This window comes from Podarcis muralis, chromosome 14 (genome assembly GCF_964188315.1).
Source record: "Podarcis muralis chromosome 14, rPodMur119.hap1.1, whole genome shotgun sequence".
Classification (NCBI taxonomy): domain Eukaryota; kingdom Metazoa; phylum Chordata; class Lepidosauria; order Squamata; family Lacertidae; genus Podarcis; species Podarcis muralis.
Window position 1 is genome coordinate 18,897,693 of NC_135668.1, and position 27,127 is coordinate 18,924,819.

A 27,127-nucleotide genomic window follows, 5' to 3' on the forward strand; every position below is an offset into this window, starting at 1 on the left:
TAATTACTCTGCCCCTGCGGTTTCGTGAAATCAAATCCGTACACGCTTGAAGTACTGACATGAGTTAATTGCATTCCTGTCAAAGCAAGGCCACGACGGCCAAACTGAAACACAAGTACCAAGCTGTGATTTCCAATGAGTGAATAGTTCCCTCTGAGCTGATCAAGTGTCACTCATAAGCAGTTGCATTACACAAGTCAAAAGGAAGGCTTCCGTTTTAGTGTACTGTACTGTAACGGTCACATTCCTTAACATGAGTATGGTGTGTCATAAATAGCCTTCGGGGTAGATTAGGCCAACAGCAGCCTGCATCCTGTGTCCCAAGGAATGGTGGGCTCAATCAGCAAGGAAGTTCAGAACAGCAGGCTAAGGATCTATGAAAGACAGCTTGCAAGCCCACTCCTGCTCTTCTGCAGCAATTGTGGAAGTAACTGCCACTGCTCCTAGAACATGCAGCAGACTGCAATGTGCTGCAAAGGGCCAATCTGTTCTGGTGATGTGCAAGGGGTCCATGAAGGCAAAAAGTCTGAATGCCCCTGGACTGGGATACAATGGCTGCCTAGTTCAACTTTGAAGATGAAGATGCCTTCGGCAGAGTCTCATCACCATGCCCTCCAACATTTCTCTGATGAAAATAGGGATGTCCTATTCTATAGTGGTAGGGACGCGGGTGGCGCTGTGGGTTAAACCACAGAGCCTAGGACTTGCCGATCAGAAGGTCACTGGTTCGAATCCCCGCAACGGGGTGAGCTCCCGTTGCTCAGTCCCTGCTCCTGCCAACCTAGCAGTTCGAAAGCACATCAAAGTGCAAGTAGATAAATAGGTACTGCTCTGGTGAGAAGGTAAATGGCGTTTCCGTGCACTGCTCTGGTTCCCTCGGCCAGTAAAGTGAGATGAGCGCCGCAACCCCAGAGTCGGTCACGACTGGACCTAATGGTTAGGGGTCCCTTTACCTTTACCTATTCTATAGTGGTAGTAATAATAACAATAATTTTATTATTTATATCCCGCCTAGCTGACATTAAAAAACTTCCCCAAGCTTTCAAGGTTGTAAAGTTATCTCCTTGGCTCAGGGGTCACATAACCCTCCCAACATTCCTCTGATGAAAATAGAGATGCCCATGGAAAAACAGGACATTCTGGGACGGCTTCTGTAAATCCGGGACTGTCCCTAGAAAATAGGGACACTGGGAGGGCCTGTGCCACTGGCCCATCATTTTAGGCCAGAATAGCCTATCGGCAGCAGGGAGAAAGCCAGAGATGGTTTTCAACATGAAAAGCATGCAGGCTACTGGTGACTAATGGGGAGTCAAGATTTGAATGCAGGACCCACTGGACTCAAGCCCAACACCACAGTCATTACACGACATTAACAGTCTCCGGTCTATACTGCAGCACAAAACTGTCTTTACATCTTCAAGTCTTCATCCTTTGATTGGTGTCAGTAATAAAAGACTTATATACGAGCTTTGTGTGGCTTTTGGTGCAATTTGACCATGGGACAAAGTGAAGCCAAGTCCAGTATTCTCTATTCCATGCATCCTTTATTCCATTACAATCACTGTTGTTGCATTCTGGCAACAAGAACACAAACCATAATCCATCGCAATCCATTTTTACAACAATCAGAGGCTTACAGTACATTTAAGGCCGTACAATTTGGGAAAAAACCTCAGGCCTCTTAGTGTAATGATTTAATTGTCTTGCATATTCTGTGCGATTCCAGTGTCAGAGAATGAAAAATTTCCCCTAAACAAAAAGGATCAGTTTCAATGAAAGTTTCTTACATAAATTTGTCAGAAACAAATGTGTAAATATTTTTAGTTGTCCTGGAAATCTTATAAAACTTTTAATAGCAAAATAATGCAGGGATAAAAACTTTAACAAAATGTATTCATATACAAACCAGAATTTGTTAACTAGACTTAAATTTTAAACTACCAATCAGGAGTTATGCATAAATGTAAATACACTTATGTACAATACTTTTAAAAACCTCTATAAGGAATGCTTTACACAAGGAAATGCCAAAGTTGGCTTTTATTCAGAGTGTAAACATCATCTGAATAACTGGGTTTAGTAAATTTACACATTTTTTAAAAAGTAAAAAGAATTAAAGGGTTTAGCCGTTCAGTCGTTATTCCTTTAGGAATATTTTGTAAATATGCAGAAAACTGGTGAAAGGTCATTTCAGAATTAGCCCCTTTAAAAATCTGTGACCCCGGGAAATTTTCATTAATTAATTTACTTAGGAAGGTAAGGTTGGCAAAAAAACAAACAAAAAAACACAATGAGAAATCACCACAAAAAAACCTTTCCAGTTATTACAATAGCACAGCTAGAAATTTTACATGGAGAATGCTCTTAGACTGGTTCCATAAATCAGTAGGAAGCTATCGTCCAGATTTCTTGCATTCCAGATTGTGGGAAGATTTTTTTCTCAAAGAGAAAGAAAACATTATAAGACAAGCAACTTGAAGGGTTGGGTAGGGAAAAAGTTGGAAGTATTATAACTGCTAGATTAAGTAGTATCCCTCAAGTTTAGCTAGCACCCCTTCTAAAACTCCCAGCTTTTCTAGCGTGTTGAAGGTAAAAAAACAATTGGGATTACAGTAGTGACTGTTAGAACAGTTTCCTGATATAAAAAGACAGCCGAGAGCTGATTGGATAAACCCTAATGAGAGGGCATTTATTCATAGTATAAAGCTATTACAGCTAAGCCAGTTAATGCATGTGCAAAAACAGGTAAATTCTTCCATTCACAGTTAACTGAGGTAAAAAAAAAAAAGAAGAAGAAAAGGAAAAGAGATCAAGTAGGTTTCTTCAGGAATTGGGGAGTTCGTGAGATATGAACTGTTTTAGTCGTTCTAGGTACTGTGCATAAAGCTCTATGTCGTTGTGGCCAGCCCCCTCCACCCACAGGGGCTCCACCGCCCGGGGACATCGCTCGTACATCGCCAAACCATGCGAGAAATCTATTACTTCATCTTCGGTACCGTGAATCACCAGGACGGGAGAGGTTACTTTAGAGATCTTGTCAATGCTGAGGATGTAAAAGACAAAAACCAAGAGAGCATTACTGGTTAAGTTCAGTAACCAGAGTAAATCAAGGTTGTCACAGTTGTTTTGGAAAACTCTGGGAAAGATTAATTATTATTATTATTATTATTATTATTATTATTATTATTTAAACCCCGACCATCTAGCTGGGTTTCCCCAGCCACTCTGGGCAACTCCCAACAGAATTAAAAGCACAATAAAACACCAGACATTAAAAACCTCCATAAACAGGGCTGCCTTCAGATGTCTTCTAAAAGTCAGATAGTTGTCTATTTCCTTGACATCTGATGGGAGGGTGTTCCACAGGGCAGGCGCCACTACCAAGAAGGCCCTCTGCCTGGTTCCCTGCAACCTCACTTCGCGCAGGGAAGGAACCACCAGAAGGCCCTCGGAGCTGGACCTCAGTGTCCGGGCAGAACGATGGGCATGGAGACGCTCCTTCAGGGATACTGGGACGAGGCTGTTTAGGGCTTTAAAGGTCAGCACAAACCCTTTGAATTGTGCTTGGAAACGTACTGGGAGCCAATGTAGGTCTTTCAGGACTGGGGTTATATGGTCTTGGTGGCTACTCCCAGTCACCAGTCTGCCACATTCTGGATTAGCTGCCATTTCCGGGTCACCTTCAAAGGTAGCCCCACGTAGACCGCATTGCAGTAGTCCAAGTGGGAGATAACTGGAGCATGCACCACTCAGGCAAGGCAGTCCATGGGCAGGAAGGGTCTCAACCTGCGTACCAGATGGAGCTGGTAAACAGCTGCCCTGGACACAGAATTGACCTACACCTCCATTTTGGACCAGCTGTGAGTCGAAAATGACTCCTGGGATGTGCACCTGGTCCTTCAGCAGCAGCACCTGAAAGAGAACTCTGTCTCCCATTGCAGATGCTCCTTAGCAGCAAATGGCTACAGGAGAGCACTGGGTATGTTCTATGGCCCTGCTCTGAGACAATAAGGGGCAATAAAGGTAAAGGGGCCCCTGACCATTAGGTCCAGTCGTGGCCGACTCTGGGGTTGTGGCGCTCATCTCGCTTTATTGGCCGAGGGAGCCGGCATACAGCTTCCGGGTCATGTGGCCAGCATGACTAAGCCGCTTCTGGCGAACCAGAGCAGTGCACAGAAACGCCACTTACCTTCCTGCTGGAGCGGTACCTATTTATCTACTTGCACACTAACGTGCTTTTGAACTGCTAGTTTGGCAGGAGTAGGGACCGAGCAACGGGAGCTCACCCCGTTGTGGGGATTCGAACCACCGATCTTCTGATTGGCAAGTCCTAGGCTCTGTGGTTTAACCTACAGTGCCACCCGCATCCCCTGAATAAGGGGCAATAGGGCCCAGCTATATATAAACTCAATATTTTAGAGGTAGACAACCTCTAAAAACCACCTGGAGGGAGGAAGAGAGAGGAGAGGGCAACTGTCTTCATTCCCTGCTTTCTGGAGACATCTTGTGGAGCCTTATGAGGAAGCAGAACGGTGGTCTAATTCAACGACTGGTCTTATCTACTATTCTTGTGGAAAGGGTTCCTGGCAGATAACTGAAAAGCCAGAGGGATACACAAGTCATCTGTTTCCAGCATTCTAGAAGGAGAAATGGCTAATTCAGCTTGGCCACTTCTGAAGCCCGGATGAGCGTTCATGCTCTTGTTGTTAAATTAGACTATTCTCATATTCAGAGCTTTACGCTCTGTGTCTTTCCATCAATATGTCCCGAAAAAGAAAGTGCCATTTGTTCATTCTTTTCTGCCAACACTGTCCAACTGTGCCTGGCAGGAAAGCTACAGCTGCTCTTTCTAAGAAGCCACTTGGAGATTCGCAGTGGATTTTGGAAATTCACAATGTAAATAAGTAAATAAAATTAATACAAGGAGGTCATTGGAGGCTCACAGTTCTCAGATTTTGAGGCAGACCTCACTGAGGCAACCATGGGCAGTTGTTGTGGGAGATGCAAGAACCTCCTGTTAATCTTTAAAGAGGAAGAAAGCAAAATATTATGTTCAGCCCTCTCTGAGTACAGCATGGAGGGCTGGATGTCAGCTCATGGCTATTGCTTTTATTAAAGAGAGGCAATATTCTGAACTGAGCAAAGGGTGCTGGCAGAAATGGATGTCCATCCTGCCTCCCACAGGAAATGGGGAACAGGGAAGGGGCCATTTAACCCTCTCCGTACCAGTGTGCACAACATCAAAGTCTCTTTCTGAAGTCTCTCTTTGTGCAACTCAGCAGCTGATGTCCATGCAAGAAGCAAATGGGAAGAACAGAAGAAACGAGTCAAGCATTCTGCCAAAACTTTAGATGCTGTTCCCACCAGGGAGGAGGGGGTTAGCAGGATATTTGCCTGTATGTTGGAGTGAACAGTTGAGGCACACTGGAATTCAATTGGAGCTGTGCTGGGGAGAGTGTGCATAGAAAACTGCCTTATACCATGCTTTATACTGACTGGCCATGGCTCTCCATGGTTCCAGGCAGGGGACTTTATCCGCCTTCCCTGGATATACCAGGGATGGAACCTGGGACCCTTTGCATGCAAAGCACACACTCTTTGCTTTCAGGCTTCCCATAGGGCACTGGAATAGATAGGCCATTGGCCTGACCCAGCAGCCAAACCTGATGTTTTCTACCACCGAGCCATGACCCTGGTTGCCAGCTGGCTACCCCTGCTGTACCACAGCATGCAGCTCCTTTTTGTTTTTTCTGCCAGCCGGTTTCACTATGCATCATTCTCTTGGAGGCACCAATGCTAAAGGGAAGTGGCATGGAAGAGGTCAGGGAAAGCCAAAGGGAATGAGGAATGGGGGTTGCTCTCATCTTGGATGGAAGGTCATTCTGCTGGCAGGACCCTGGGCGAGGGAGGGAGACCAAGGAGCCTCCAATGGACGGCAGCACTGGACATGTCCTGCATCAAAAAGCCTGCCACTCAAGTGCCTCAGATGAAGGGCAAAGTAAGCCGCCACTGTCCCTCTGCCTTGCTGGCATCCCAGCCCTCAGCTCCTGCCCTCCTGCCCTGGCTCTAGCCTCCACCCTGCCACTCAAGGGACTCACTGTCCTGTGCCACTGCTACTGACCCCTTGGGATAACCCCACAGCCCTCTGGAGGTCTGCCAGCCCCAGGTTGGGAACCACTGTTCTATGTCTTTTATTTCTAACAGGGTGGTGAACTGGTGTGAGGATTCAATGAAGACTCAGAGGGATCCTTCCCTAAATATATACCGTATTTTTCGCACCATAGGACGCACCGGACAATAGGACGCACCTTGTTTTAGAGGGGGGAGAACAAGAAAAAAAATTTATCTCCCTCTCTGCCCAGCGCCCCTTCAGCGAAGCGGCAGGAGGCGCTGCGCAGAGAGGGGGAGAATTTCCCCCCTCTTGTTTTCCCCCTCTAAAACAAGGTGCCGTTTAAGGTGCGTTCAGACGCCTTCAGGCGGCTACCTTGGAAGCCTGGAGAGCGAGAGGGGTCGGTGCGCACCGACCCCTCTCACTCTCCAGGCTTCAGGTTCCTTTCGACCTGCTCTTTGGGGCTGGCGGGGGGAAGTCCACCACCAGCCCCAAAGAGCAGGTCGGGGAGCAGCGCAAAGGCACGCGGCTATAGAGGCTCCTGCCATAGCCACATGTCACCTCTCCAGCCGGGAGAGGGTCGCGGGGGGCTTCTTTAGCCCAATGCGCGCTCTCCCGGCTGGAGAGGTGGCGCGCGGCTATAGAGGCTGCTGCAATAGCTGCGTGTCACCTCTCCAGCTGGGAGAGTGTCGCGGGGGGCTTCTTTAGCCCCGAGCGCGCTCTCCCGGCTGGAGAGGTGGCGCGCGGCTATAGAGGCTCCTGCCATAGCTGCGTGTCACCTCTCCAGCCGGCAGAGGGTCGCGGGGCTATGCTGTCTTTGCTCCATAGGACGCACACACATTCCCCCTTCATTTTTGAAGGGGAAAAAGTGCGTCCTATGGTGCGAAAAATACGGTATTTCTTTTAAAATGTATCTTATCCTTGCTAACTTACGTTTTCGAATCCTTGACACAGCCACAAGTGGGATTCTCCCATACATGTATTAATAACACTTAATGAAATTATGTATGCAAAGACTTAACAACAAGATTGTCAGTCCTCACTTTTAGGAAACTTGAGGGGGGGAAGTCTCTCCATTGTGGTGCTCACATAATTAGTGTCATTCATCCCTAATCAGGCATTTCAGCAAAACAATATTTACAGCTTGCTAAACCACTGGAAGGCATCCCACTGCCAGCTCAGCTGCTTGGGAACGCAGCATTCAGAAAGCACATTAGCCTCACTTGGTATTCCTAACCACACCGTTCTGCAGCTAGAGAAATCTACAGAGACTATCGGACATCAGCAAACACAAAAGATTTCTGTGTAAACTGCAATGAACAATTTTCTCTCTCTTACAAGGACAGGGAGGGGGGCATTCGTTCAAGTACCAAAGCATTTAACAGATCAAGTGAATTCAGACCATTGGTAAGAAACAGCTCTCGAGAAAGCAAAGAGAGAAAGTGAATGATATAATACCTCCGCTGTCTCTGCCCCGATGTTTTTCACCTCCTATTTGACTTGGCCTATTTCATCCAAGCTCTGTTCCAAACCTTGTGAATAATTTTTTAAAGCCTGAATGTTCAGAGGAAGAATTTGTCATATAGTAAATATTTGTAACTGTTAGAAAGGCAGGAGGGCAGAGGAATTATACCAAGACACGATAGCAAAAGCACATAATTCCAGCGCACCCCACCAGAAACGTCCCTCCAAGAATGGATGAACTGCTCCAGTTCAGCTCCGGTTCTCAAAGCTTGGCCCATTCATTTCAGTGGATCTTGTACCACCAAAATGCTTGTGCTCTGGACCATTTCAAACTTGCTAACCACAGAGTCTATTAAGTGCTAGGCATTCCCTCAGAACAAGACACAGGAAACCAGTTCAGCTAAGTGACTTTTCATATTCTGAAGGTGGGGGTGGAACTAGAACATCCATACTGAAGTGGGTGCCTACTATGGAGGCAGAAATGGTTTTTGTAACCAGTCATTGACTAATATTCAAGCACCGCTACAAGTTGCATGCAATTACACCCACCATTCTCACCTTCAAGGTCAATACAAGTTGAACTACATATCCTCTTCACAATTCTCCAGTCCAGTCCAGTCCCCACTCCCTCCAAAGTGGAACAAAGGCACACCCCACAATATTTTTAAAGAACACGCGAAAAGCATTTACAGGAGAAACACAGAATACCTTTGGTTTGCAAAGGTCAGCAGTGGATCCGCACTCAAGATGCCAATTCAAGTTAAGAAGTATATAGCAATATGTGAACATTTGAAGATATTTCTGTTGACCCAGAATGCTGGCCCATCTTGCCAAGCATGATCAACTCTGGCTGCCAGCGTCTTCCCACAGTATCAGAGGTCACTTTCTGCTCTTCACCTCCTCTGGAACTCCCTTCCCAGGGAAAATCTGGCAGTCCCCTTCTCCCGACTACTTTCAGGCAGAATTTTAAGACACTTTTATTTCCCCAGGCCTTTTGAAGGGAATAGTTACACCTAGGCACTGTGATTTTTATAGATCATTTTCATTATTGTATGCTGGATATGGTTTCAGCAGATTTTATGCTACTTGCCACCCTGGGCACCCTTCAGGGAGGAATATAAATTTAATAAATAATGTGAAGGTGCCAAGCAGTGAACATGGAACCCTCCTGGTATGCTTTGCAGGTGGTGTCTCCCAATGAGGCCACCCTCATTAAATCACCACCAACATACTTCATGATAAACATTAAATGAAGGATATATCTAGAAGAAAAAACCCTCAAAGCACCACCGAACAGGGGGCTTTTTACCCTCTAATATGCTGATATTCCTGAGGCCACTACATCTACTCTTGGTTAAGTAATGTACCCATGGACCTTGCTTAGTTGTTGCCATTTTGAAAGGCACATGTCCAATTTAAGTATTATAAATGAACAATGGCTTCCTGGGAGCAAGTTCTGTACATACCTTGGGAAAGCATCAAAGCAGTATGTTTTCCTAGTGTCCGGGAAAGCTACCCGCAACCCAGACATCAAGGGCGAGTGAAGGATTACAGCGGCACACTCATACCGAGATGCCAGGTCCACAGTGGGAACGGTTCCAATACTCTGTCCGTACAGAATGATGTTCTCAGGACTGACCCCATACCTGTAAACACAGAAAAGAGGAAAAGAGAAGTGTATTTTGTCTTTGTTTTTTATTTTTATTTTTTAAAAAGGGTATTCCAGGAAAGGGGAACTGGTGTTTTTATTCTCTAGATGTAAAATTCATATTTATTTTTTTTAACTGTCAATTCATGGGATTTTGAAGGTCCTTGCAGCCAACACAATGCCCTCTAGATGTTGCTGGCTGGGACTTATGGGAGTTGTAGTCCACAACATCTGGAGGGTACCATGTTGGTTACTCTTGTTTTGTATGGATATATGATATTTTAAGTGTTCAGTACTCTTGTTGGTGCTTTCAGTTCTGCGTGAGAGCTCATATGTAAAATACCCACTTGCCCACTTGGGATACAGAAACAGGAATGCACATGGGGAAACAAATATGGTGGGAGACTATCAAGCCTGCAGTTGGACAAGACCTGCCATTTTGACTTGGACCATGAAAAGCAGCTGCTTTGCTGCATAAACAAATTTAATATATAGCCACATTAGTAGAAATGCATTTGAGGTCAGGGACACCAACTGTACTGCTGCTGCTCAAATGTGTTTAGATTTAGCCAAGTGCAAAAGATTTGTATGGTCAACCCCCACAGCTGTTGGAGCTTCCAAGCCCCACATGCAGGTGGAAAAACAAAGAGAGAGCCGAGCAAAGAAAGGAAAGCAAGAAAGCAAAGGAGATCTTGACAGTGAACTGACTTAGTGCAACAATAAGAAAAAGTTCCGGGAAGCAAGTGCATTAAAAAACATAGAAGAAGAAGAGGAGTTTGGATTTGATATCCCGCTTTATCACTACCCGAAGGAGTCTCAAAGCAGCTAACATTCTCCTTTCCCTTCCTCCCCCACAACAAACACTCTGTGAGGTGAGTGGGGCTGAGAGACTTCAGAGAAGTATGACTAGCCCAAGGTCACCCAGCAGCTGCATGTGGAGGAGCGGAGACGCGAACCTGGTTCCCCAGATTACGAGACTACCGCTCTTAACCACTACACCACTCTGGCTTCCATAGACTTCCATTTTCAATCAAGAAGCAACACTCAGAATTCTTTACTAATGCACTGAGTGGCTTTGAACAAATAATTGTTCCTTGTTCAGTTTCCCTGCTTGCATTATGGAAACCGCTTTCCATTTAATAAGGCTGTTGTGAAGATACATTGTGAAGAAAGAACTACTAAATTCTACATAAAGAGTAAATAGCCATAAGCAGGACAAAATTTTAGCAAATATATCTTATATAATCAATAATGCAGGATGTTTTTTGAGGGGGGTATACAAGACAGCTTCCCAGATACTACTGAATATTCAACAAGGAAGTTTTAGAGCGCTGCTCCTGTACAAAAACATTTGACCCGCTGTATAGCTTGAAGCAGACTGTCCTAGTCAGCTCTTTGGTGGTCTATCTTAGAGAGAGTGCCCAGTGCATTTTCAAGGAGACTTACTGAGTAGCTACTAAAAATACCTTCCTTGAATCAACAGGGTTGTTGTCTCTTATAAAAACAGAAAACCCAATGGAATGTCCAGGTTGAAATTTATGGGTATGCAACTGAGTTGCTCCTGTAAAGATCATCTCCTCAGAACAGTCCCAAAAACAACAGATGGAGAGCACATTAAAAAATATGGAAGAGGGGAGGAGCACAGTGGAAAGATACTACAGTTTACTCTTTAGCTTTGTATCCTAAACAGTGTGTTGAGAAAGGCTGGCTGCAGTTACGAACAAGGTATTATTAATACATAGTTCAGCCAGAGAGTAGAAGGGGTGAAGGAAAAGGTCCAAAAGGTTCATTGCTCCAATGTACTTTATTGCTTCCTCTAATAATTCTTTTCAGCATTTGAACACATTTTTTTATTCCAAAAAACAGGGAACTGGTTAGCTGGCACAATTCTGCAGAAACATTGGTCTGGTGCACAAACTGAGTGTTTGTCATATCAAGCGATAAGTTGCATGTTTGAGGGAGCTGTCACATAGCTAACAACCCTCAGCAGAACTGGCACATCTCAAATGCAATGCTTTTCAATGGAGTGACGGTTCACACATTCAGCTGCCTATCATCAACTGCAGAGAAATCATCAAGCATGTGTACACCACCCCACAAATCTACATATAACCATCACACAGCCTAACCTCAGGTGTAATTAAAACTCAGCAAGTTCAATGGGATGCACGTGAAGGAAGAACGTTTACTCTTTCAGCCCTAAATGATAATGATCCACATTTTAAGTTATAGGTCTTGAGAACCATAACTGCAGAGATATCGGAAGAACTCTTCAGTTTAGAGATTGCTGTAATTCTCTGGTGCACTTGGAATGGTTCAATCCAATTCAGCTCAAAGCCTCCAGCCATGTCCCAATGCACATTGCTCTGATGGAAATTAAGTTGCGAATCTGAATATTTGTTGCTAGCCGATATTGGTTAGACTCACGAATTATCAACAAATTATTTCAGAGTAGCATACCCTTTATTCATATCCTCCTTTTAAAAAACAGTGTTTCTGCCCTATTTACTCTGAGTCAGAAACTAGTTGTACTGAAGTCACAGCAGGGGAAGAGCCATCTCTGCAAAAGAGACTGCTATAGTCAGTCTCATGGCCACAGAACCCACACAATGAGGCACAATGGGATTGATTATGGGTGAAGCCCCCCTATTAAGTCCATTTCGGCCGTTCTTAAAGTCATTGTGTGACGGCACTAGACACCTTTCCATACTATGAATACTGTGTCTCCGTCTTGTTAGATGGGGTGTGGGGAAAGGGTTCATTCATTCATTTGTGGTGGGAATGTAAGGAGAGTCAATCATTCTGGACCTGGGTTTTCTCAATGATAGTGACTATTACTCAACAACATTTGCCTCCAGATCCCTTCTTTCTTTATCAAATTATGTTAATCCTCCCATAACTTATAAAAGTCTAGTACTTATGTTACTATCAGCAGCCAGATTAGAAACCATCTAAAGTTCCTATGCCTGAAGCATGCTTTACTAATACAGTCATACCTTGGAAGTCGAACGGAATCTGTTCCGGAAGTCTGTTCAACTTCCAAAACAGTTCAGAAACCAAGGCACAGCTTCCGATTGGCTGCAGGAAGCTCCTGCAGCCAATTGGAACCCACAGATGTCACAACATATATTCAGGTTCCAAAGAGCGTTTGCAAACCGGAACAAACACTTCTGGGTTTGTGGCATTCGGGACCCAAAACTTTCAACTCACAAGTCATTTAAGATCCAAAATATGACTGTATATGGAACACTGCTTTATCTGAACAGATGTTAATGCACAGTTTGCAGCAAAACTAAATCAGACATTTTGACGTGGTCTGGTTTCCGGTTTTGAGTTAAATAAAGGAGAATCACATTACTACTCCTCCCATGACTCACTCTTCATTGTGGCTGGGCTATATAGACTCATCTTAAAATCTCAGCTATATGGAATTGCATCTTTGTAAAAAAAAAATTAATACTGATTATGCTCTGTGTACAGTTCTGTTATTGTTTGTAAGGTTATGTGCTTGTACATATGCTTATGATAAATCATATATATATATTTAAGAGACCCCTCTACACCACACAAAAACACATGCTTCTGGATTGGCTAAGGCAGGTATGGGGAGCCCATGGTTTTGTTGGATTAATCCAAAACATCTGGAGGGCCATAGGTTTCCCAGCCTTGGACTAAGGGAACTGGACAGCACTTCTTAGGTGGGTCAGATTTAGCCCTGGATCTACTGGTTGTTGGTGCCTACTGTATGTTTTAAAAGCATTTGTGACCCATGGGTTAATGGAAACAGCATTTAAACTTAAAAATTACTAGGTTGTCTTGCTGAACCATCCTCGTCCTTGAGACAGCATAAACACAATGTCCACATTCAAATGTCTATGCCATCTCTGTTGCCACAACAACATTTTCTTTGTGTATCAAAAAAGCCCAGCTGTTTTGACTTCGTTACTGATGACATATAGAGCTGGCCACAGGCAAGTGTCTTTTGCCCCACACCCTCCACAGGTTTTTAAGGTACTATCACAATGTGAATCCTTGGAATGGGAATGAAAATGTAGAATCAGGAAATAGCCAGTCAAATCTGTACACTAAGTTAAGCTCTTCATTGAAAAGTAAGCCAATCTTGAAAAAGTCTACAGCAATTTTCAACTGTATCTGTACAACAAAACTAACCTGCACTCCAAAGTTTTTAGAGAGCTAGATTGAATGAATTCATCTGACTGGCGAACGGAAAAATGCAAACACTAACAATAATTATCTTAAGAGAGCCCACCTCAGCTGGCCCTACTCAAGCACAGGGGTCAGAATGTTTAAGCAGCTTACATTCTGCTAATATTGAAAGCTGCAGCCCAGAACCAGTTTTGGTCCATAGTGCAGAGGGAGGAAAAGAGACGATACACAGTTCCCACTTAGGCCTGAAAATCCTTACTTTTACCATGATGTCCAAACCGCCACCGCCACCACTAAGAGAGAGTCCAGTGGCAGTGCAAGCACCACAAGCACCATGCAGAGCACTTATCACACCTACCAATGCAAGAGTAGGGGGGATGCACAATGACACCATGGTAGAAACCTGTATGGCTGCAAGCAGAAGTCTGGAACTGGCTGGAAACAGAAGGAAACCACAAACTGACTTGGAACAAAAACATGGAATGCCTCCTGCTATAAATAACCAGGGGAAAGTGAATTCCCTCCCCACCCCCACCCCCCCAAAACCTATGACCGTGCAAGCAGCTTCTCTTGTGTTGAATGCACAGCACAGATCTGCAGAGTTCACATGGCAAGACCAGGGGAGAACCAGAAGGTATGGAAAACAGCTGTTCTTTCTGCATTGGTATATTAAAACGGAACTTGGCGTACTGCGCTCAATTCCTGTGTATTTGCTCTATGGCAGTTAGCATAACACACACATTTACACTAGCTGCTTATTTAGGAAGTAAATGCAGAGCTTAATGGCTTTACGACTATGACTGCGGTGCTTGGGTGTTTTTCTCTTAATGATACGAATGAATGGAAGAGTTAGTTTGGTTTGCTACAAAATATACTTGCGTGCTTCAAAGAAAAATATCCTTGCTGGTGCTACCAGGTAACCCTGCTGTGATGAGGCTACATTGACACCAGAAGACTGTCTATTCTGCTATGAAGGAGACTCCGGTGGAAAGACTATCAAAGCATTTTCTTCCTTAAAAGTTCCAAGTCAGACAAATACAGTGGTGCCCCGCAAGACGAATGCCTCGCAAGACGAAAAACTTGCTAGACGAAAGGGTTTTCCGTTTTTTGAGTAGTTCCGCAAGACGAATTTCCCTATGGGCTTGCTTCGCAAGACGAAACGTCTTGCGAGTTCTTGCGAGTTTGTTTCCTTTTTCTTAAAGCCGCTAAGCCGTTAATAGCCACTAAGCCGCTAATAGCCGTGCTTCGCAAGACGAAAAAACCGCAAGACGAAGAGACTCGCGGAACGGATTAATTTCGTCTTGCGAGGCACCACTGTAAGGATGCAATGGTTGAGTCCCTAATTTTACTTTCTTTTCATTTGACTCCTGCCTTATGTGTGAAGTGTACACCTGGAGATTTAACCCTTTAAGTCTAGACAAGTAGCTGAGATGCTGTACAGTAAAGCAGAGAGGAAACAGTGGTATAAACAAGATAAAAGGGAACTGCCATGCCTTTCATAGGTCCTGCTTCCCCACCTCCATTAATGTTTTTGCCTGACTGTAAATGCATTCTTGAACTCTGATCATGCCTCTAGCTTGTCTGGTGGAGGGCAGACAGAGGTATGGGAACGTGTGCAGAAATTACCCTACTGTATAAAGATAACATTCACATTTGTTGTTCTGCCTCTGGCCCTCCTCACCACAGGTATGTGGCCCCTGGAAGGCTGCCCAAAAGGAAATGCAGCCCTGGGGGTGAAAATGGCTTCCCACTCCTGCCCTAAAGTCTAACAAATTTAGTATGGCGTAAACCTGCAAGGACCACAGTCCAATTCAGATAAATGAAGTGTATTCCAAAATTAGCAGGCGTTTATGCAGATGGTGGGAAGGTCAGAGGGAAATTAAATGCAAAGAGAAGAGAGATTGTGCATGTCTTATGAATTAACTTTTACTACACGACTTCCCTAACGTTATGGCTTCATTTTCCAAGGAACAGCGAGAAGATAAACACCGTCTAATATCATATCAATGTACGCAGCTTCATTTAGAAAACCGCACACAGAGCACTAAATTCACTTTAACTGAGTTAGTTGCATTTAATTAAACGTGACCTGTAGCAAAGGAATGTTAGCAACAGAAAAGCTTACTTACCACAGGCAGCAAGGATTTGCTGGTCACTAAGGAATCCCTTCACTGACCGAAGTATCAATAATTCAGAAGAGCTGAGCTACATTCCATTATATACTTTTAACTGGATTGGTGTATGAGTTCTATACAAAGCTACTCTCTGGGGAATTTTTCTGCAACAGATACCCCCGGACAAAGTTATCTTCCCTGATCTTTAGGAAAGTACAGAATTCACGATGTTTTCTGAAATAGGAAACATGTGTCTCTAAATAGTCTTTGCTATTTGGATTCCTTATAAAAACACACTTTCTCTGGCTTTTAAGTAGCCACTCACCTATGGTAAATAGTGTTCTGAGAATATATTTCCCCCTTGATTTAGAAGTATAAAAAGCATTGTAGAAGTAAATCAAGGGTCTCCAGGAAACCAGAATGGGTTTTTTGAGCACATGTATATGCAATATCTTTAGTAACTTGCCTATGCGTAGCAGTCTTAGTCTCTGTAACCAGATCATTTGCCTGAAACAAAAAATGTTTCAGTTTTTACCAACCGAAAAGTTGTTGCCTTTTCTCCTTTCCAATAGACAGTATTGTGACAGCAATTTAAGACTGTATAAATGGGCAGATTATTATTTTTTAAAGTGAACTAGCAACTTCTGTAGATTTTTTTTTACTCTTAGAACACAACCACCACTAAATGTGGTGCTTAACAGACTAAAACCAGGAAGAGATAGTCTTCTGTCCTGAAGTGCCCAATCCCAGTTAATTAAAATCTTGGATTTCTCAATTGAATTCTATGGGTAATTTCCACTTCTATCCCTAGGACATTTAAAAATAGCTTCTCTCAGTGTGAACCAGGAAATTATATATCCAGACAATGATGGATTTCCTTCCCATCCAGTTTTTATCCATGCAACAGTCAGCCAACCTGTTCAGTTCTGATTAAGCAGGGTCCCCCCCCCCCCCCGGAAGTTTTTTTTATACTATTGCAAACTGATTAAATTTACTTATACAGTGGTACCTCAGGTTACATACGCTTCAGGTTACAGACCCCGCTAACCCAGAAATAGTGTTTCAGGTTAAGAACTTTGCTTCAGGATAAGAACAGAAATCGTGCTCCGGCAGCGCGGCAGCAGCAGGAGGCCCCATTAGCTAAAGTGGTGCTTCAGATTAAGAACAGTTTCAGGTTAAGTACGGACCTCTGGAACGAATTAAGTACTTAACCCGAGGTACCACTGTATGCTGCTTTTCAACAATGAGCTGTACCCAAAGCAGCTTACAGCAAACATTCATAACATCAAAATACAGTGGTACCTCGGTTTAAGAACTGCCCTGTTTACAAACTATTTGGTTTAAGAACTCCGCAAAACTGGAAGTAGTGTTCCGGTTTGCGAACTTTACCTCGGTCTAGGAACAGAAGCCGAATGGTGGAAGGGCACCAACAGTGGGAGGCGTCATTAGGGAAAGCGCGCCTTGGTTTAAGAACTCTATTGGTTTAAGAACGGACTTCTGGAATGGATTAAGTTCGTAAATCTAGGTAGCACTGTACTTTCAAAAATGAAAAAAACAAAAACCCAACTATTCAACAAACACAGAATAAATTCAATACTACAAAGAGAAAAATCCACAATCTAGGTTTAGGTATATAAATACAACACAAAATAAGAATTAACTAACAATAAATGATACTGATATCTCCTCATATGGGGCTTTTGCTGTTTTAGCTACTAAAGCAATGACACTTAAAGAACTGATTTGGAATTATAACATTCAATATACTTGCCAGAATCATTTTGCTTCACTGGTCGTGCAGTATACTTTCAGGAATTTTAACGTTAGCTGACCAACACAAGCAATGTAGAACAATTATGGTTAATCTACCACTGCTGATAATCATATGCAAGAAGCTTGGGACAAATTTCCTTTAGTACTGCTAGTAGTATTTCACCCTCACTATAGTAGATTTTGACTAGTGTGCTAGTCCCCTTCTCTCTGGCAACGTGCAAGCCTTTTCCCACCTCACCCCCAACCATAACAATAGTTACCAACCCTTGCCAGGCTTGTTGGTCATATTAACATTTCTGACATCAGTTCTCACCAATATGTGATTCACTTTACTGTAAAGCTTGATTACTTGTACAGTGATACCTTGGTTCTCGAACTTAATCCATTCCAGGAGTCCGTTTGACTCTCAAAACAGTCTGAAAACCAGGCTTCTGATTGGCTGCAGGAATTTCCTGCAATCAAACATAAGCCGAGTCGGACGTTTGGCTTCTGAAAAACATTCACAAACCAGAACACCTACTTCCGGGTTTGTGGCGTTCAGGAACTGATTTGTTCGGGAGCCAAGCCGTTCGAGAACCAAGGTACCACTGTATATTTCTGGTTAATCCTACTAGTTAATCAGAAAGTGCTAATCCATCCCACTTTGCTATTCAAAATTGGAGCCCATGTCTTCCTATGGGGGCCTGAAGGAATAACTACTACATCCTGAAAAGAACAGACACCCATATTTTCAGAACATTCCATACAAGTACTAGGAAATCCTAAGTATGCTGCAGAAGGTCTGCCCAACCCGTTGCCCACAAGCCAAATGTAGCCTACCAGCTAAAGGCAGTTCCCACTTTCCTCTGCCACCTGCAAAGTAGTGTTGTTTTCTGCAGTCATAAACTGCACTCACATAGCAATCTCTGAAGTTCCCCTACCTTCCTTAAGTGGCTCACAGCAGCCTGTGACAAGCAAGGGTATTTACAGGTAGGAAGTGTATTCGGTTACACAAAGTTCCCGTCATGCTGCCCTAAAACAAAACCACGCTGGTGCTATCAAGCCAGCCTGGCTGCAATCTGAAGTTACAGTCCTAGAGTATTTAGGCATTTGAAACCGGATGCAGACCTCGCCAAGATATCCAATCCAACAATTTTCAGAAGCTTGTATCTAGGCAACTTGAATGCTTGAGGAATCAAGCTGGCAAAAGCACGTGGCTCTCCTACAGTTTGCAGGCTGTTGTACTACAGCTGCAGATTTCTAGTGAGTTACTGTATGCAAGGTGCAGTTGAGAGATTTCTAGACAATGCCCAGTCTGCAGAGCAGAAACAAGATGAGCCCCAATCCAGGACTCTAGACAAAAAACAGAAACAAAATTGAGCTACAGTGGTGCCTCGCAAGACGAAATTAATCCGTTCCGCGAGTCTCTTCGTCTTCCGGTTTTTTCGTCTTGCGAAGCACGGCTATTAGCGGCTTAGCGGCTATTAGCGGCTTAGTGGCTTTAAGAAAAAGGAAACAAACTCGCAAGAACTCGCAAGACGTTTCGTCTTGCAAAGCAAGCCCATAGGGAAATTCGTCTTGCGGAACGACTCAAAAAACGGAAAACCCTTTCGTCTAGCGAATTTTTCGTCTTGCGAGGCATTCGTCTTGCGGGGCACCACTGTATAAACAATTACAACTCAGCTGATGAGATCTACTACCAGCTGGAAGGGCAAAAGTTCACTCTATAGGACCCATCTCTTTGAGGCCTAAAACCAACCATCTCAGCTATTTCCTGATGTATATTTAATGGTCAGCTACTGTGTATACGACACAATCAATTTATTCCATGATGAATAAAAAGGCTACAAGACTAGTCTGGAAGAAAATAAGTACTTAATTCCTAGAAGTGAACAAACAGCACCTTTTTTTAAAGCCGTCTATAAAACAGATGCATGAGGTCATTAAGTTCCCTTCAGTAAGGCACCCACAAGAGAGGAGCTACACTACAACACTCATATATTGCAAGCTGTATTTGTTTCTATGTTGGTTTCTAACAACTTCTTGGTACTTCAAAAGTAAGACCAGCAGAAATGACTAAAGCCTAGTTTTTGTTTCCACACACTTAAGGGCCATAACCTCCTTCAGTATCATTTGGAAGGGATATTATGAAGCTGGCAGAGTCTGTTTTTCCTCATGCCACAACTTCAAGTGCTTCTGAAAACTGCTTTGTGCCCTCTTGGCATGTGGCAGGTTAACATGCTACGGCACAAACCTGTTATTAAAAAACCACAGGGACTAGCCTTTCTACTAATTTAGCACGCAAACAAGTTTTTGCTGTAACAAGACTTAAGAGCTTGCCAGTCGTGTTTCTTTTTAGGTCTGGCGTGGATGTGAGAATAGGCTATGGGGCAGCAATAAAACTGCTAGCACATTTGGAAAGCTATGCAGGGTTTGGTATGGTTTCGAATTGAATAGGGAACCGCATGTTAAGATCCCTGCATTGCAGAGGGTTGGACTAGATGACCCTCAGGGTCCCTTCCGACAATTCTATTACCATTTAACTATGGTTAGGAAATGGGAAACATGCTGCAGTCTCTTCCCTGCTTACAGTTAACCATGGTGCAGTGTTAGAGCTACACTGACCCCAACCATGTGTAACCACTAGTCAGGACTTGCAAAGAGTCCTGGTTCCATTTATTTTATACCTTGAACTACCTGAGCTCTATATTATACTCCATTTCATAGAAGCAGAATCATAAATATTCATCACCAGATAACATGGTGATCATTTTCTTTCCATCTCATAAGAAAACACTGACCTGTCCATTAACCACCAGACTTTGCTACTGGAAAGTTCTGAATACCTACAATAGAATTCTATGAATGTTTACTTGGCAGAAATTCTGAAATGGGACATTTCCAAATAAATGAATTTAAAACTGTACTCTAAGCAAATCGTCTTCCTTAGTAGCCTTGCTATCTTTCCCCTTGCACTAAAGAATATTTTTAAGTTTCATGACCAAAGGACTTATTTATGGCCCTAAATAAATGCTCTATTTAGACCTGGCTAATATGTTGTTTAAACAACCAGTTGGTATCATGCTTAATTAGGAAATTTTGAGTTTGTTTTCTCAGTTCATTAAAGTCCTTTCTCAGTTCATTAAAAAGAAGAGTTAAGGCTTTTCCTCCCTCTAATGCAGGAATTGGAAACCTGTGGCACTCCAGATGTTATTGGATTCCAGCATTCATCAGCCCTAGGAAGCCTCGCCAATGAACTGGGATGAACAGTTACCTTGAGGACTACAAGGTTCCCCCACACCTGTTTTAATGCCTTGACAATGTGAATGGCTGGTGGTTTACTTTTAACTTTATAATAAGTTTTGTTAGCACTTATATCAAGCAGCCTTGAAAGATTCCACAAAGGTTTACTAGCCCACCTGCACTTATATTAGTGATTTATGACAGACTGATGCCACAAAGGGGGGAAAGAACCAGTTCTCTGATTTGCAAAAGTTTCCCTGTTTGGTTGTTTGCAAGAGATTGTTACTAGTCATAGGGAACTAGGTACAGCTCCAAGTAAGTACGTGCATTTAATTTTTTAAAACCCACATATTCAGTGTAATCTTGTAGAAGACTTCACAGAAGAAGTTAAGTGCCACTGAATTCAGTGGGACTTACTGCCAGGTAAGTGTGTATAGGACTGCAGCTTTAACTGTAACAAAAATATAGGCCAGCTGTCTTAAGGGGTTATCACTCTTCTATTTATTACTATTCAACTTGGGAGATCTCAATGGAATGATTACACGCATAATGAATTTCTGGAAATTTAGTTGAGCAATTAAATGCATAATCTGTGTTATATATAAATGCTAAGTATGGAAGAAAATTAAGTGCAAGCTGTTGTTCTATTATGAGGGGTGGGAGGAGACAAAGAATAGGTGATAGGCACCTATTTAGCCATCATTTATGCACAATAACACACAGCTAGCCTAAGGTACTTTTATATTTCTACCAAAATTATTTTCCACTCACTGAAAACCAGATGCAGAGTTTAGTCAATACGTTAAAGATCACAATCTCAAATAATGAATACGATGCCATTTTATATTGTCTGCAGTAGAAAGAAAGAGGCAATTGTTAAAGTCCCAAAGAATTCAAATGCATTCAAGAATGCAATGTAAAAAATCCTAAGTAGATTGTAGTTAACTGTACATCTTGGCCAAAAGCTGGATTTAATTTTCTCCAAGTCAGGCTGAAATGCTCTTCACTTGTTCACATAATGTCATTAAGAGGTATTATTGAAACACACCATAAGCCTACAAACAAAAATCTATTACAGCAGGCAATTTTGTTATGAGATTACTTTTCATATCAAGAATTTCCTCACACAATCAAAACATACTATTTAAACTCATATATCCAAGTATTCCATTCTTCGAAACAAATCGAGGCAGTGTGACCTAAATTAAATTAAGCCTTTAATGCCGCACAAGTGAAGGTTGCTAGACAAGGAACTTTCAGTGGGAAAGCATTTACATTCTATTTATGCATTTACAACATTTATAATCTGCTTTTTAGAATAAATGTCCGCAGAAATTGGCTTCTACAAGACTAAATACAATTACAAATCACAAAAATATACAACGTGAAAAAAGCACAACCCAGCTAAGTCATAAAACCAGTCACACAACATTGCTTTTAAAGCCCATTTAAACATCACTAAAAATCAATAGGATCACAGCACTTATTTAGAAAATGCAACCTGAAATAACTTAGTGCCTGCCTGAAGGCTTTCATATAAGGTGTCTTATATACACCACCTGGGAGATAATTCCGTAACTGTAGGGCTACTGCTGATAATACCATCTCTCTCATGTCCATCTACCCCAACAAGAACTCACCGGCTGGCAGACCAGTAGAGCCCCCAAGGCCCATCTCAAAGCACAGGCAGGCTAGTACCAAGGGTGGCCCTTTAGACAGCTTAAGCCAGAAAGGTGTGTGGCCACTTTAAATCACCAGATCAAGATTTGATGCCAATGAACAGTACGTGGGTCCATCAAACCTACTCAGGAATCTTAAAATAAAGTACCAAGAATGAGTAGAGGAAATTAGGCATAGAACTTTACAAAAAAACAAATTTACCAGATCTCAGAAACCGGCTTCTAACAGTACATTCATCAGATGCCAAAGAATCATACAAAAACAAAAGGGCCATATTAGCAAGATAGCTTTCTTTAAAAATGTGAATGCAGCCTCTGTCATTAGCTAGTAGTCAGCTTGCGTGCCATTCATAGGAAAAATGTGGCACACAATTGTTTTAATACACCCCACCGCCAAATACTCAAGACAAGACTGCACAGATTTGAGATGTTTCAGTGGCCAAATGTCCTTCCTTGTGAATCCAGTCCCAAATCCCCTATGGGCTCCTTTCTGCCCTCTAATATTGTTCAAATTCCATCCCTCCTTGACTACTCCCTGAACATTCATTTTCAATTAAGACAGAGCCTCCCTAGCTCAGTTAGCCTCTTCTCAAACTGAATGGATTATCAGTGTTTCTTATTACATCAAACACATGCATAACCTATGTTAATTACATAACTGATTATTCTGTTCATGGGGAACATGCTTCCTGGGTTAGATAAGTTTGTTGTCAATCCTAAAGAAAGCTAAAGACAAAATGGCATGTAATTGAAGACAACCTCTCCCACTAGTCAAATCTCAAGCCCATAAAGGTGAAAACAAATCATTCTGAGCTGAAAGGTCACAGTTGTCTCATCAGGATAAGTATGTTTGTTTGGAGGGAGGAATGGGGAAGAAGAACACTTTTAGTCATTTATACAACCTGCGTTTCCACATGCAATGATGGGTTCAAGAGCCTCCCAGTTTAACTGAGTTTAAATCAGAGATGGGGAACTTTTGGCCTTTCAGATGTTTTGGGCTTACAACTCCCATCATCACTTGACCCTTGGCCATACTGGCTGAGGATGGTGCAAGCTGGAGACCAACAACATATGGAGTGCAACAGGTTCCCCCTACCTGATTTAAATGCTTGGGACAGTAAACAAAGCAAAGTCAAGAACTTTTTCACTTTTTTCACAGAGAACAAAATTACAAGACATTAAACTGGATTCCATTTGCAAGTGAAAAGTCTGTAGACAGTATTGAGAAACTGCAAGGAAACATGCAAGACACATAAGAATATAAGAAAAGGCTATTTGATCAAGCCAGCGGCCCTTCTTTTCCAGCATCATATTCTCACAGTGGTCAACCAGATGCCTATGGAAAGTCCACAAGTAGGACCTGAGCACAACAGCACTTGCCACCCCTGAACTTTACAGCAACTGGTAATCCGAAGCATACTGAGAAGTAACTGGTCTTCTCAGCCAGCAGCCAATCTAGCACAGCCTTTCAACATTTATGCTCAAAACTATACAGTATCTACTCAGCATTAGCTCCAAATCAAACAAGTTGCATTGAGGGCAAGATCCATCTTGGCGTCGTTGGAGCAAATACTCAAAACTACACCATCAACTACCTGCCAAGAACTAAATCTAAAGTAAAGACAAAGCCCTAGAAACAAACACTGATAGAAACTTCCTTGTTGTAGGTAGTTATCAAATGTACCTGAACTTTGGATCTTTTAAAAATAGACAGACTGTGTGGGTGAAAGGTCTTTGCATAAGTTCATCACGTACTAAATAGATTAAGAACTCTGAAGAGTGCAGCACACCAGCTCTGGTACTCCCATACTCACCTCAGTGCTGAAGCTGCATCATAGTATGCAATGATGCAACTGGTACATTTAATACTTGGTAATGCTACTAGCATTCTAAAATGTCATATTTTACCCTGTTGCGCTGTCCAAGAATACAAAGAAACCATGTTGTATAATAATTAGACATTACTGTTCTCTTGTACCATTTAGCTGTCATGAGTACATACAACAAGCTATGTGCTATCTCCGCTGCTGGAAGCAGTATGCGTTTGAATAGCAGTTGCCAGAAATCACAAGTGGCTATCACACTTAAGGCCTGCTTGTGGGATTTCCATGCACATCTGGGTGGTCACTATGAGGACAAGGTGCTGGACTAGATGGGCCTAAATCCAGCGGGGCTTTCCTTATGTTTCTTAATGCCATGTTTTTACATTGAGCATTTCTTGCTCCATGATCAGAGCAGCAAGTCAAGAATACCACCACCTTTCAAAATCTAGGATCTAAAGATACTTTAGGTTCAACTAAGACCCCCAGCATTCCCCACCACTCCAACTGTAGCTCGCAATGCTATGCTACAAGCTGCTTATGAATACCCTCTCAGTTTCAGGAGAGATTTGCTAAACAGCATGGGGGGCTGCCGTTCAAGGAACATAAACTCCCTTGAATGTCAGTAGCCTGTATGATTCTGAGGTAACTCATCATCACAAAAAAGGGGTGGAGTGGTCAACTTTACTGCATCAAAGGAGGCCAGTTTACAGTGATTCCACAACAAGGGAAAAGTATAGGGTCAAACAAGCAGCCCCAAAGAAATCAGAAATACCCTCCACCATGTTCATAGGCATGTTTACCCAACAGCCGTTTACCTTGTTCTGAGGGCCTGCCAAGCTGCATCGATGTCTGCATAAAGGTTTTTTTCAGATGGTTTACCAGTGCTCACTCCATAACCAGAGTAATCATACGAGAAAACATTGCAGTTGATGCGGGAGCCTAGACCAATATAGAAGCTGCACATCTGGCCCAGGTCAACAGCATTGCCATGGGAGAACAGCAGTGTATACCGGCTAGAAGGAGCACAGCGTACAAACATGCATCCCAGCCGGTTATCCCGGGCTGTGCGTGAAAAGAAGACTTCCACGGCATCCAGCTCTCTCTGGGAATACTGCCAGTCCGCCCGCTCAGTCAAGTGCAGGCTGCAGCTACCTGTCGGCGTCCCCACTGCAGCAGCCCCACCTTCCTGCTGTTCTGGTTGCATCACAGTGTACGTGGGCTCTGGGGGCAGAAAAGCCAGCTTGGCAGCTATGCGGCTGGGGCAAGGTGGGCAGCAGAAGAGCCAACATAGCTCGCCCAGAGAGAAACCGTTCATTCTGGGGCCTTGTTCTGGCATCAGAGGCGCTTGATGGAGAACCGCACCAAGGAGAGATGGAGGGAAATTCACAGCGGATACGGGATGAACTGTCTCACCCCAAGCAACACAGGCTAATTGCAACCCGTTTCATTAACTACCAGTCTAATTACTAGACTACTACTAGTCTTCCACACCCAACAAGCCAACTACCTGCAGGGAAACCCAAGATGACACCCAAAATTCAACACCATTCTCTATAGCTCCTTGAAAACTGCCTCCCACCCAAGCCCTCACAAAGTGCTTCTTTCTTCCAGCAACGTGAAGCCGCTTAAGTTCAATCTTTACACCCTGTAAGGCCCTCCACCTCATGCGCTACCAGGCCCTCCTCACCTCCCAACATTAAAACTGTCACCTAACCCAGATTTGGAAACCCCGCATGACCCCAATACAATCCTGTCAGCGAAGGAGCCCAAAATGCACCACAAGGGTTTGCTCTCCCGACCTGTGCTATACAGATCTATCTGAACTGAATGGGTAGAAGAAGCCCCTCCCAGAGCTCTGCCAAAATACCGGTCCTCCCCCCCTTTTAAAAAAACACAATTCCCCTTCAAACAGAAGACCATGAACCCTCCAAATAAAAAAGACCTTTCCAGTTCTTCCCAATATCTACCTAGCCCTACTCTGAAAACCTTCCCTTCTATCGAGTCCCATAGGGTCTCCAAGGAGCCTCGCCCCTTAATCGGCTGAAGCCCACTTGGCCCAACCTCAAAAAGGGAAAATCTTTTTTCCCCCCCTTCCTGCAGACCCCTCAGCCGCTCCCTCCTCAAAGGAGAGCCTCACCGAACACCTGAGCTCACTAGGACGCCCCCCTTCCGCCTCCCTCTCCACACTGAAGACCTAACCAGGCCACAAACAACACGCTCGCGACCTCCAAACTGCTCCCCCTACACTGACGGAGACCTCGAGGGGACGCCTAGCAGAGCAGGGCAGCAGCAGCAGCAGGAGGAGGAGGAGGCCGAAGCCCGGAGGGGAACAGCTGGAAGTCTGAGTGTCTGCCTGTCAGTCAGGGGATGGAGAGTCGCCCCGTTCCCGCTCGGCCGCGGCTGCTTCCCTGAGGCGGGCAGGTCCACTTCGGGGAGAAAGAGAGGCCGGGGGGTCGAATGAGGGCTCTCACACGGAGCTGCCGGCGGCGGCCATCACGTCTCGGGTCCCTCCTCGTCCTCTTCTTTTCCCCTCCCCACCTCCCCCCTCCCCCTGCAACACCACTTCCGGGTTAAGGCCCGCCCCCCCTCTTGACCCTCACTTCGCTGTATCTCTAATAAGCGGACCCTGCGGCGGTCGGCGGCGGAGGAGAGGAAGAGCGAGATAGCGCGAGGGAGCGAGGAGCCGGGCGGACCAATCAGGAGCGTGGGCCGACGGCGGCGTGCGCATGCGCCTCCCGCACCCCTTACCTTCCCCACACACACCCCGTTCCTCTCAACCATAGAGTTTTAAGCGCCATAAACTCTCTTCCGCCCCCTGGATTGGCGCAGGTGTAATAAGGCGTGACTGCGGCTGCTGCCGCGCCGGGACGCGGCGCTGGATTGGGTGAGGGAGGTGCCGGCCTCTTTAAAGGGAGCGGGCCAATCACTGCTCTGTTCTCTCCCCCTGACGTAACCCTCATAGGAGAGGGCTCGCGGAGTGTTTCATTTTCTGTCCCTCGCCCGCCGCAGCAGAGCGCGCTGCGCAGGCGCAGCTGGCCTTAGCCTTTTGCCCTGGCGCTGTAGCAGGAGGGGGTTTGCTGAGTTGCTTTCTCTCACTCGTGGGGCTGTCAGTCATAGAATTGTAGGGT

At 44.0% G+C, this 27,127-nt stretch overlaps 1 protein-coding gene across 1 annotated transcript; it reads right to left on the reverse strand.

Annotated features, from left to right (window-relative positions):
* Positions 1-1,524: 1,524 nt before the first annotated feature.
* Positions 1,525-26,551, reverse strand: ABHD17C (abhydrolase domain containing 17C, depalmitoylase). Its single transcript, XM_028707221.2, has 3 exons — positions 24,815-26,551; positions 9,040-9,219; positions 1,525-3,043 (listed from the first exon to the last, which is right to left on the reverse strand). The coding sequence occupies exons 1-3, from the start codon at positions 25,333-25,335 to the stop codon at positions 2,824-2,826; spliced, it is 921 nt and encodes a 306-aa protein (XP_028563054.1). The 5' UTR covers positions 25,336-26,551; the 3' UTR covers positions 1,525-2,823.
* Positions 26,552-27,127: the final 576 nt, after the last annotated feature.

Bases quoted from the DNA above. Each gene is read 5' to 3' on its own strand.
- ABHD17C (XM_028707221.2), bottom strand. From the start codon at position 25,335: ATGCCAGAACAAGGCCCCAGAATGAACGGTTTCTCTCTGGGCGAGCTA. The intron at 9,220-24,814 runs GTAAACGGCTGT...CTGTGTTTACAG, and splicing joins TGGCAGGCCCTCAGAACAAG to GTATGGGGTCAGTCCTGAGA. The intron at 3,044-9,039 runs GTATGTACAGAA...TTACATCCTCAG, and splicing joins TGCTTTGATGCTTTCCCAAG to CATTGACAAGATCTCTAAAG.